General features: G+C 47.8%; 1 protein-coding gene across 2 annotated transcripts in view; it reads left to right on the top strand.

The window, feature by feature from the left end:
• Positions 1-215: 215 nt before the first annotated feature.
• LOC119963785 (disintegrin and metalloproteinase domain-containing protein 12-like) overlaps positions 216-13,493 on the top strand; it is a 247,970-nt gene continuing 234,692 nt past the window's right edge. For both annotated transcript variants that reach the window (XM_038793069.1, XM_038793070.1), the window contains exon 1: positions 216-393. In XM_038793069.1, the coding sequence (XP_038648997.1) occupies positions 258-393 (136 nt within the window). In that variant the 5' untranslated portion in view covers positions 216-257. The remainder of the gene's footprint in view (positions 394-13,493) is intronic.

Raw genomic sequence — 13,493 nt, 5'->3', positions numbered from 1 at the left:
GTGCGGCTGCGCGGTGGGGGCGGTCTGTGCGGCTGCGCGGTGGGGGCGGTCTGTGCGGCTGCGCGGTGGGGGCCGGCTGCGCGGTGGGGGCGGTCTGTGCGGCTGCGGGGTGGGGGCCGGCTGCGCGGGTGCGGCTGTCTGTGCGGCTGCGCGGTGGGGGCGGTCTGTGCGGCTGCGCGGTGGGGGCGGTCTCTGCGGCTGCGCGGTGGGCGGGTTTGAACTGTGACGGTTGAGCCGGCGCTGGCGCTTTCTCGGTGATGGCCGCGGCCGCTCTGCTCATCGTCGCCATCGTCAGCCGCCTCCTCAATGCACTGGAGGCGGCCGCCAACCACACTGCCCTCCCGGAGACACGGAGCACCATGGCCAATTCCAGCGCTTGCCGACCAGCAGCAGGTGAACCACTGAACCCCCAAAATTACCACAACCAATCATCACTGAATCCCCCCAAATCATCACTGAATCCCCCCAAATCATCACTGACTCCCCCCAAATCATCACTGAATCCCCCCAAATCATCACTGAATCCCCCCAAATCATCACTGAATCCCCCCAAATCATCACTGACTCCCCCCAAATGATCACTGAATTCCCCCAAATCATCACTGAATCTCCCCAAATCATCACTGAATCCCCCAAATCATCACTCAATCCCCACAAATGATCACTGAATCCCCCCAAATGATCACTGAATCCCCCCAAATCATCACTGAATCCCCCAAATCATCCACTCAATCCCCCAAATCATCACTGACTCCCCCAAATCATCACTGAATCCCCCAAATCATCACTGAATCCCCCAAATCATCACTGACTCCCCCAAATCATCACTGAATCCCCCAAATCATCACTGAATCCCCAAATCATCACTGACTCCCCCAAATCATCCACTGAATCCCCCAAATCATCACTGACTCTCCAAATCATCACTGAATCCCCCTAAATCATCACTGAATCCCCCAAATCATCACTGAATCCCCCAAATCATCACTGAATCCCCAAATCATCACTGACTCCCCCAAATCATCACTGAATCGCCCAAATCATCACTGAATCCCCAAATTATCACTGAATCCCCCCAAATCATCAGTGAATCCCCCAAATCATCACTGAATCCCCAAATCATCACTGAATCCCCCAAATCATCACAATCCCCCAAATCATCACTGAATCCCCCAAATCATCACAATTCCCTAAAATCATCACTGAACCCCCAAATCATCACATAATTCCCCAAATCATCACTGAACCCCCGAACTCACCACAACCCCCAAAATTAACACAACACCCAAATCACCACAACACCCAAAATCATCACAACCCCCAAATCATCACTGATTCCCCCAAAATCATCACTGAACCCCAAAAAGCATCACAAAATCCCCAAAATCATCACTGGACCCCCAAAATCACTACAGCCCTCCCAAAATCATCACTGAATCCTTCAAATTATCACTGAACCCCCAAAATTACCACGACCCGCCCAGAATTATCACTGAACCCCCAGATCATCACTGAACCCCCATAACCACCCCAAAATCATCACTGAATCCTCCTAATCATCACTGAATCCCCCAAAATCATCACAACCCTCCAGAAGCTGCACTGAATACCCCCAGATCATCACTGAACCCCCACACACACCCCGAAATCATCACTGAATCCCCAAAAATCATCACAACCCTCCGGAAGTAGCACTGAACACCCCCCAAATCATCACTGAACCCCCAGCATCATTGCTGAACCCTCCAAATTATCACTGAACCCCCAAATCACCACAACCCTCCAGAATTATCACTGAATCCCTCAAATCATCACAAAATCACCACAACACCCAAAAATCATCACTGATCCCTCCAAATCATCACGGAACCCCCAATATCACCACAACTCCCAGAATTATCACTGAATCCCCAGAATCACCACAACCACCCAAATTCATCACTGAACCCTCCAAATAATCACTGAACCCCCAAAATCACAACAATCCTCCGAGAATTAATACTGAATCCCCAAAATCATCACTGAACCCCTAAAATCACCACAACCACCCCAAAATCATCACTGAATCCGCCAAATAACCACTGACCCCGCAAATCACTACAACCACCCCAAAATCATCACAACCTTCCAAATCATCACTGAACCCTCCAAATCATCACAACCCCAAAATCACCACAACCCCCAAAATCATCACTGAATCCCCAAAATCACCACAACCCCAAATCACAACTACCCCCCAAATCACCCCCAAATCACTACAACCTCGAAATCACCTGAACCCCCGAAATGACCACATCCAGTGAGGGATCCAGAAGGACCCACATAGAGGGATACGGACCTCGGAAGTGTAGAAGATTTTAGTTTAGACGAGCAGCACAAGCCTGGAGGGCCGAAGGGCCTCTTCCTATGCTGTACTTTTCTTTGTTCTTTGTTTAACCCCTAAAATCATCACTGAATCCCCAAAATCACCACAACTTCCAAATTCACCCCTAAATCACCACAACCTCAAATGCAACAACCCCCAAAATAACAGCAAGATCACCACAACCTCTAAATCTCCTGAACCCCAAAAATTACTATAATCCCCAAATCACACCTCCTGAAATCTCCCCAAATCACAACAACATCCCCAAATCACCACAGCCACCCAAACCACCCCCAGAGCACTACAACCTAAAATCACCCCAACCCCCAAAATAACGACAACCCTGAAATCACCCCACGGTATGGAGTGAAGTAGCACAGTAGTTAGCACATGTTGCTTCACAGCACCTGGGTCCCAGGTTTTATTCCCGGTTTGGGTCACTGTCTGTGTGGAGTCTGCGCGTTCTCTCTGTGTCTGCGTGGGTTTCCTCCAGGTGCTACGGTTTCCTCCTACAAGTCTCAAAGATGTGCTGTTAGGTGAAATTGACATTCTGAATTCTCCCTCTGTGTACCCGAACAGGCGCCGGAATGTGACAACTGGGGGATTTTCACAGTGACTTCTTTGCAGTGTTAATGTAAGCCAACTTGTAGCAATAAAGATTATCATTAAATCACCACAACCCCCAAAATCCCCCCAAATCACCACAGCCCCCAAAATCTCCACAACCCCAAAATCAGCGCCAAATCCCTGAAATCATCACAACCCTGCAGAATCATCCCAAAATCACCACATCCCTGAAATCACTTCAACTCCGAAATCACCCAGAAATCACCACAATCCCGAAATCACCCCACCCCCAAATCACCATTGAATCCCCCAAATCACTCCCAGATCACCACAACCGTCAAAATTCTCACTGAACCCCAAAATCATCACTGAAGCCCCAGAATCATCACTGAATCCCCAAAATTATCACACTCTCCCAAATCACCACCAAATCCCCCAAATCATCACTGAATCCCCAAATCATCACTGAATCCCCCAAATCATCACAATCCCCCAAATCATCACTGAATCCCCCAAATCATCACTGAATTCCCTAAAATCATCACTGAACCCCCAAATCATCACATAATTCCCCAAATCATCACTGAACCCCCGAACTCACCACAACCCCCAAAATTAACACAACACCCAAATCACCACAACACCCAAAATCATCACAACCCCCAAATCATCACTGATTCCCCCAAAATCATCACTGAACCCCAAAAAGCATCACAAAATCCCCAAAATCATCACTGGACCCCCAAAATCACTACAGCCCTCCCAAAATCATCACTGAATCCTTCAAATTATCACTGAACCCCCAAAATTACCACGACCCGCCCAGAATTATCACTGAACCCCCCAGATCATCACTGAACCCCCATAACCACCCCAAAATCATCACTGAATCCTCCTAATCATCACTGAATCCCCCAAAATCATCACAACCCTCCAGAAGCTGCACTGAATACCCCCAGATCATCACTGAACCCCCACACACACCCCGAAATCATCACTGAATCCCCAAAAATCATCACAACCCTCCGGAAGTAGCACTGAACACCCCCAAATCATCACTGAACCCCCAGCATCATTGCTGAACCCTCCAAATTATCACTGAACCCCCAAAATCACCACAACCCTCCAGAATTATCACTGAATCCCTCAAATCATCACAAAATCACCACAACACCCAAAAATCATCACTGAACCCTCCAAATCATCACGGAACCCCCAATATCACCACAACTCCCAGAATTATCACTGAATCCCCAGAATCACCACAACCACCCAAATTCATCACTGAACCCTCCAAATAATCACTGAACCCCCAAAATCACAACAATCCTCCGAGAATTAATACTGAATCCCCAAAATCATCACTGAACCCCTAAAATCACCACAACCACCCCAAAATCATCACTGAATCCGCCAAATAACCACTGACCCCGCAAATCACTACAACCACCCCAAAATCATCACAACCTTCCAAATCATCACTGAACCCTCCAAATCATCACAACCCCAAAATCACCACAACCCCCAAAATCATCACTGAATCCCCAAAATCACCACAACCCCAAATCACAACTACCCCCAAATCACCCCCAAATCACTACAACCTCGAAATCACCTGAACCCCCGAAATGACCACATCCAGTGAGGGATCCAGAAGGACCCACATAGAGGGATACGGACCTCGGAAGTGTAGAAGATTTTAGTTTAGACGAGCAGCACAAGCCTGGAGGGCCGAAGGGCCTCTTCCTATGCTGTACTTTTCTTTGTTCTTTGTTTAACCCCTAAAATCATCACTGAATCCCCAAAATCACCACAACTTCCAAATTCACCCCTAAATCACCACAACCTCAAATGCAACAACCCCCAAAATAACAGCAAGATCACCACAACCTCTAAATCTCCTGAACCCCAAAAATTACTATAATCCCCAAATCACACCTCCTGAAATCTCCCCAAATCACAACAACATCCCCAAATCACCACAGCCACCCAAACCACCCCCAGAGCACTACAACCTAAAATCACCCCAACCCCCAAAATAACGACAACCCTGAAATCACCCCACGGTATGGAGTGAAGTAGCACAGTAGTTAGCACATGTTGCTTCACAGCACCTGGGTCCCAGGTTTTATTCCCGGTTTGGGTCACTGTCTGTGTGGAGTCTGCGCGTTCTCTCTGTGTCTGCGTGGGTTTCCTCCAGGTGCTACGGTTTCCTCCTACAAGTCTCAAAAGATGTGCTGTTAGGTGAAATTGACATTCTGAATTCTCCCTCTGTGTACCCGAACAGGCGCCGGAATGTGACAACTGGGGGATTTTCACAGTGACTTCTTTGCAGTGTTAATGTAAGCCAACTTGTAGCAATAAAGATTATCATTAAATCACCACAACCCCCAAAATCCCCCCAAATCACCACAGCCCCCAAAATCTCCACAACCCCAAAATCAGCGCCAAATCCCTGAAATCATCACAACCCTGCAGAATCATCCCAAAATCACCACATCCCTGAAATCACTTCAACTCCGAAATCACCCAGAAATCACCACAATCCCGAAATCACCCCACCCCCAAATCACCATTGAATCCCCCAAATCACTCCCAGATCACCACAACCGTCAAAATTCTCACTGAACCCCAAAATCATCACTGAAGCCCCAGAATCATCACTGAATCCCCAAAATTATCACACTCTCCCAAATCACCACCAAATCCCCAAAATCATCACTGAACCCCCAAAATCACCACAACCCCTCAAAATCATCACAACCTCCAAAATCATCACTGAATCCCCCATATCACCACAATCCCAAAAACCACCCCCAAATCACCACAACCCCAAATCACAACTACCCCCAAAATCACTGCAACCACAAAATCACCTGAACCCCTGAAATTACCACAACATACAAAATCACCCCCAAATCACCACAACCCCAAATCACAACAGCCTGCAAAACAACACCAAGATCACAACAACCTGCAAAATAACACCAAGATCACTACAACCTCAAAGTCACCTGAACCCCAGAAATCACTAATCCTCAAATCACCACAACTCCTGAAAGCCCCCCCAAATCACCACAGCCACCCAAATCGCGTCCAGATCACTGCAACCCCGAAATCACCACAACCCTGAAAATCACAACCCTGAAATCACCCGCAAATCACCACAGCCCCCAAAATCACCCCATGGTACGGAGCACAGTAGCACAGTGGTTATCACTGTTGCTTCACAGCACCAGTGCCCCAGGTTCGATTCACAGTCTGCACCTTCTCCCTGTGTTTGCGTGGGTTTCCTCCGGGTGCTCTGGTTTCCTCCCACAACTCCCAAAAGACGTGCTGTTTGGTATTTTGGACATTCTGAATTCTCCATGTACTCAAACAGGTGCCGGAGTGTGGCGACCCGGGGCTTTTCATAGTAACTTAATTGCAGTGTTAATGTAAGCCGACTTGTGACAATAAAGGTTATTATTAAATTACCACAAGTCCCAAAATCCCCACAACCCCCCAGAATCACCCGCAAATCACCACATCCTTGGAAACTCAACTCCGCAATCACCCTGAAGTTACCACAATCTCAAAATCACCCCAACCCCAAAATCACATAGGCCCCTAAATCACAACCAATCCCCCCAAATCACCACTGAACCCCCAAAATCACCACTTAACTTTCAAAATCATCCCCAAATCACGAGTGAACTTTTAAATCATCCCCAAATCATCCCATCCCCCACACTCACCCCCACACTTCCCATATCCCCCCAAATCAACACTGAACCCCCCCCCCCCCCCCCCCCAAAATTAACACAACCCTTTAAATCACCCAAACTCACACTGGACCCCTGAAATCAGCACGGAACCCTGAAATTGGCAAAATCAACCCTGCACCCCCAAATTACCACTGAACTTTCAAAATCACCACAACCCCCAAATCACCACTGAACCCCCAAAACCACACCAAAATTACCACAACCCCTCACATCACCCAAACTCATACTGGATTCCTGAAGTCAGCCCTGAACCCCCAAATTACCAAAATCAGTCCTGCACCCCTAAAGTCACCCCAAATTACCACAGAACTTTCAAAATCACCACTGAACCCCCAAATCACCACAACCCCAAAATCACCACTAAGCCCCCAAAATTGCCCACAAATAACCACTAAATCCCCAACACGACCCCCAAATTACCACAGACCCACAAACACACAAAACCACACGACACCTGAAATCAGCACTGACTCCCCCCCCACCCAAATTACTAAAATCAGCACTAACCCCCTGTAATCAATCCCAAATCAGCACTACCCCTAAATCACCACAACCCCCAAAATTACCACTGAAACCCCCCAAACCACCCCCAGATCACCACAACCCCTGAAATCAGCCCCCAAATCTGCACTGAACTCCCAAATCACAACCCCCAAAATCACACTGGACCCTCCAATTCCCCCCCCCCCCCCCAAATCAGCACTGAATCCCCCTAAATAGTCTTTATTGTCACAAGTAGCCTTACATTAACACTGCAGTGAAGTTACTGTGAAAAGCCCCTAGTCGCCACATTCCAGCGCCTGTTCGGGTCACAGAGGGAGAATTCAGAATGTCCGATTCACCTCACAGCACGTCTTTCGGGACTTGTGGGAGGAAACCGGAGCACCCGGAGGAAACCCACGCAGACACGGTGAGAACGTGCAGACTCCACACAGACAGTGACCCAAGCCGGAATCGAACCCGTGTCCCTGGCGCGATGAAGCAACAGTGCTAACCACTGTGCCGTCCAAAATTACCCTAACATCACACTGAATTCCCAAATCACCACCGACTCCCCAAAACCACCCCAAAATCTCTCAATCACCAGAACCCCCTCAAATCACCACTAAAATCACTGAACCCCAAATCATTACCGAGCCCCCGCCAAATAATCCCAAAAACACCACTGAACCCCTAAAATTATCACCGAATCCCCAGAATCACCTGAAAGCAAACATAACACCCAAAATGGATTCAATTAGATTGGATTTGTTTATTGTCACGTGTACCGAGGTACAGTGAAAAGTATTTTTCTGCAAGCAGCTCAACAGATCATTCAGTACATGGAAGAAAAGGGGATTAAACAAAATTGAAGAAAATACATGAGAATACATAATAGGGCAACACAAGGTATACAATGTAACTACATAAGCATTGGCATCGGATGAAGCATACAGGGTGTAGTGTTAATGAGGTCAGTCAATAGGAGGGTCATTTAGGAGTCTGGTGACAGTGGGGAAGAAGCTGTTTTTGAGTCTGTTCGTGTGTGTTCTCAGACTTCTGCATCTCCTGCCCGATGGAAGAAGTTGGAAAAGTGAGTAAGCCGGGTGGGAGGGATCCTTGATTATGCTGCCCGCTTTCCCCCGGCAGCGGGAGGTGTAGATGGAGTCAATGGATGGGAGGCAGGTTTGTGTGATGGACTGGGCTGTGTTCACGACTCTCTGAAGTTTCTTGCAGTCCTGAGCCGAGCAGTTGCCAGACCAGGCTGTGATACAGCCAAATAGGATGCTTTCTATGGTGCATATGCATAAGTTGGTAAGGGTTAATGTGGACATGCCAAATTTCCTTAGTTTCCTGAGGAAGTATAGGCGCTGTTGTGCTTTCTTGGTGATAGCGTCGACGTGAGTGGACCAGGACAGATTTTTGGAGATGTGTACCCCATGGAATTTGAAACTGCTAACCATCTGCAGACCAAGCAGGCCAGCAGCACGGTTTGATTCCCGTACCAGCCTCCCCGGACAGGCGCCGGAATGTGGCGACTAGGGGCTTTTCACAGTAACTTCATTGAAGCCTACTCGTGACAAGCGATTTTCATTTTTCATCTCCACCTCGGCCCCATTGATGCTGACAGGGGTGTGTACAGTACTTTGCTTCCTGAAGTCAGTGACCAGCTCTTTAGTTTTGCTGGCATTGAGGGAGAGATTGTTGTCGTTACACCACTCCACTATGTTCTCTGTCTCCCTCCTGTATTCGGACTCGTCGTTATTCGAGATCCGGCCCACTATGGTCGTATCGTCAGCAAACTTGTAGATGGAGTTGGAACCAAGTTTTGCCACGCAGTCATGTGTGTACAGGGAGTAGAGTAGGGGGCTAAGTATGCAGCCTTGCGGGGCACCGGTATTGAGGACTATTGTGGAGGAGGTGTTGGTGTTCACCATTAAAACCCAAAATCACCACCAAACCCCCACAATAATCACCACTGAACCCTCAAGATCACCCCAAAATCACGTAATCCCCCAATATCATCACTAAAGCCCCATAATTCACAACTGAACACCCACAATCAGCTCAGAAATCACACTGAACCCACAAAATCACCCCAAATAGCCACTGTACATCCAAAACCATCATGGAACCCCCAGAATCACCACAGTGCCCCAAATCACCACTTAACCCACAGAACTACCCAAAAGCACCCCCGTAGTCATCACTGAACTCCAAAACCAACCTTAATATCCCAAATCACCCAATACACCCTGATAATCACCTAATAACACCCAAAACCCCCCTCAAACCTGCAGAATTGCCCCTCAACGCCCCAAAATAACTCCTCAACTCCCCAAATCACCCCATAATCCCCAAATCACCTAATACATCCAGTAAATCACCCCTCAGCGCACAACATCACCCCTCAACCCCCCAGAAATTACCTCCCAAATGTCAAATGCTCAATCCCCAAAACTACCTGATCAATCACCCCCAGAAATACCCAAGCTTTCATAAATCACCCCCTCAATTTTGTCACAATGTCATCCCCCTCAACCCAAAAAATACCTCCTCAATCCAAAAGAAATCATCCCTGAATCCAAAAGAAATCACCCCCTCAATCCAAAAGAAATCATCCCTCAATCCAAAATAAATCATCCCTCAATCCAAAATAAATCACCCCCTCAATCCAAAATAAATCACCCCTCAATCCAAAATAAATCGTCCCGCAATCCAAAAGAAATCATCTCTCAATCCAAAATAAATCATTCCTCAATCCAAAATAAATCATCCCTCAATCCAAAATAAATCATCCCTCAATCCAAAATAAATCACCCCCTCAATCCAAAATAAATCTCCCCCTCAATCCAAAATAAATCATCCCTCAATCCAAAATAAATCATCCCTCAATCCAAAATAAATAAATCACCCCCTCAATCCAAAATAAATTATCCCTCAATCCAAAATAAATCATTCCTCAATCCACAATAAATCATTCCTCAATCCAAAATAAATCATTCCTCAATCCAAAATAAATCATCCCTCAATCCAAAATAAATCATACCTCAATCCAAAATAAATCACCCCCTCAATCCAAAATAAATCATCCCTCAATCCAAAATAAATCACACTCTCAATCCAAAATAAATCACCCCCTCAATCCAAAATAAATCATCCCTCAATCCAAAATAAATCACCCCCTCAATCCAAAATAAATCATTCCACAATCCAAAATAAATCATTCCTCAATCCACAATAAATCATTCCTCAATCCAAAATAAATCATCTGTTGTAATCCACGGGAGGCAGGAGTTCCGTCACCACACCAATATTTATTTACAATAACGATATTACAGGAGCAGCTACAAACAGTGCTGCTAGCAGTCCAGTCAATTTAAGACTGGCTCACAAAGCCTACACAGGTGCTTATATGGGCCCCCTCAATGAGCTATCATTGAGGGAGCTCATACTCCAATTGGCCAACCAATAAAGCCAATTGGAGTTCATTACATCATCCCTCAATCCAAAATAAATCATCCCTCAATCCAAAATAAATCACCCCCTCAATCCAAAATAAATCATTCCTCAATCCAAAATAAATCACCCCTCAATCCAAAATAAATCATCCCTCAATCCAAAATAAATTATCCCTCAATCCAAAATATATCACCCCCTCAATCCAAAATAAATCATTCCTCAATCCAAAATAAATCACCCCTCAATCCAAAATAAATCATCCCTCAATCCAAAATAAATCATCCCTCAATCCAAAATAAATCATCCCTCAATCCAAAAAAATCATCCCTCAATCCAAAATAAATCACCCCTCAATCCAAAATAAATCATCCGTCAATCCAAAATAAATCATCCCTCAATCCAAAATAAATCATCCCTCAATCCAAAATAAATCATCCCTCAATCCAAAATAAATCACCCCCTCAATCTAAAATAAATCATTCCTCAATCCAAAATAAATCACCCCCTCAATCCAAAATAAATCATCCCTCAATCCAAAATAAATCATCCCTCAATCCAAAATAAATTATCCCTCAATCCAAAATATATCACCCCCTCAATCCAAAATAAATCACCCCTCAATCCAAAATAAATCATCCCTCAATCCAAAATAAATCATCCCTCAATCCAAAATAAATCACCCCTCAATCCAAAATAAATCATCCGTCAATCCAAAATAAATCATCCCTCAATCCAAAATAAATCATCCGTCAATCCAAAATAAATCACCCCCTCAATCCAAAATAAATCATCCCTCAATCCAAAATAATTCACACTCTCAATCCAAAATAAATCATCCCTCAATCCAAAATAAATCACCCCCTCAATCCAAAGTAAATCACCCCCTCAATCCAAAATAAATCATCCCTCAATCCAAAAATGGCGGCCCCCAGGATCCGCACGTGGAGTCGGGGCCTCACGATGGCGGCGCCCAGGATCCGCCTGTGGAGTCGGGGCCCCAAGATGGCGGCGCCCAGAGCCCGCACGTGGAGTCGGGGCCCCAAGATGGCGGCGCCCAGGATCCGCCTGTGGAGTCGGGGCCCCAAGGTGGCGGCGCCCAGGACCCGCACGTGGAGTCGGGGCCCCAAGGTGGCGGCGCCCAGGACCCGGTCGTGGGGTTGGGTGCCCTAAGATGGCGACGCTCAGGACCCGGACATGGGGTCGGGGCCCAAGATGGCGGCGCCCGCAGAACCCTTGTGGTTGCTGGGGGCGGGGTTAGCGGTGCCGGCGGGCCGATCGGAGCGGCTGAGAGCGGGGGCAGAGAGGCGCGCAGGCCGGGCGCAGAGGCCCGGGTTGAGGGGGGGGGGGGGAGATTGGTGCGGTGCGCTGGAAGGGCACGGAGGAGGAGATCCCTGGTCGCTGCGCGGCACAGCAGCGGCCGATTTGGCCTGGCAGACCGACGAAAAATGGCCCTTCTTCCCGCAGCTCTTACAAAGGGCGGAGCGGGCAGGGCAGCGCGGGCGAGGGTGTTTGGCGAACCCACAGAAGTACCAGCGGGGCCCCGCGTACTTGTCGGGGCATCTCGCGGCGCAGGCCTGAGGGGGGTCGGGAGCAGCGGATGGCGGTAGGGAAATGTGCCAGGAGGCCCAGGGCGCTGCAACGCGGCTGGGGACATAGGCGCGGGCGTTTAAGTCGGCGACCTCCAGGGAGGTGGTGAGAGTCCGTGCCTCAGTCAGGCTGAGGTTGTCTTTTTCCAGCATCCGCTGGCGGATAGTGGCAGACTGCATCCCAGCCACGTAAGCATCTCTGATCAAAAGTTCCATGTGCTCAGTGGCTGAAACTGGGAGGCAGGCGCAATTCCTCCCCAGGACAGCGAGGGCCCGGTAACAATCGTCTAAGGACTCACCGGGGAACTGTTGTCTGGTAGCCAGCAGATGTCGGGCGAACACTCAGTTTACCGGCTTAAGAAATTGTCCTTTTAGCTTATCCATGGCCGCGTCGTATTCCTTTTCTTCCCCTATCATCGTGTAGGCCTCCATGCCCACGCTGGAATGGAGAATATGAAGCTTCTGTGCCATGGTGGGGGGGCTGCTTGCGGTCGCCAGGTAGCTATCGAAACACGCCAGCCAATGCTTGAAGATTGCCGATGTGTTCGGAGTTTGCGGGCTGATGCGGAGGCATTCGGGCTTGATCCGGAGCTCCATCTTCAAATTTCTAGCTGATTAAATTGATGTACCATCAATTGAACGCGAGACGAGTTGCTGGACAAAAGTATGGCTTTAATCAGCCAGATGTTAGCCCTGCGGTCGATTACAGTATAAGGACGACCGCCGGGAGTACTGGGTATTTATACCCCGCCCTGGAGGCGGGGTTAACTCAGCCTCTCGACCAATCAGGGAGCCGTCACATAACTGGTCTCAACCAACCGGTTGAGAGGCACATGACCGACCAGGGCCAATGGTAAGCCGGTGTTCTGCACCAATGGCAGGCAGCTATGCTAATCATACCACCACAACCACTCTATCAACCTGCGTTGCCACCTTCAGGGTACAATGGACGTGAACGTTCTGAGAAACACAAGTTTCAGTGAGGACCTGAAGAGAATTAGTGTTAGTAGAGAAATGGTTTTGGGGAAATTAATGGGATTGAAGATGGTAACCAGGGCCTGATAATCTTCACCCCAGAGAACTTAAGGAAGTGGCCCTAGAAACAGTAGATCCATTGGTGGTCATTTTCCAAAATGCTTCAGACTCTGGGATAGTTCCTACAGATTGGAGGGTAGCTAATATAAGCCCAGTATTCAAAAAAGGAGGTCGAGAGAAAACAGGAAACTATAGACCAGTGAGCCTAACGTCGGTAGTAGGGAAGTTGCT

The sequence above is a fragment of the Scyliorhinus canicula genome, chromosome 3 (genome assembly GCF_902713615.1).
Source record: "Scyliorhinus canicula chromosome 3, sScyCan1.1, whole genome shotgun sequence".
NCBI classification, from domain to species: Eukaryota; Metazoa; Chordata; class Chondrichthyes; order Carcharhiniformes; family Scyliorhinidae; genus Scyliorhinus; species Scyliorhinus canicula.
Note: the sequence above shows the minus strand (reverse complement) of the source record. Positions and strands in the feature narration are given on the sequence as shown.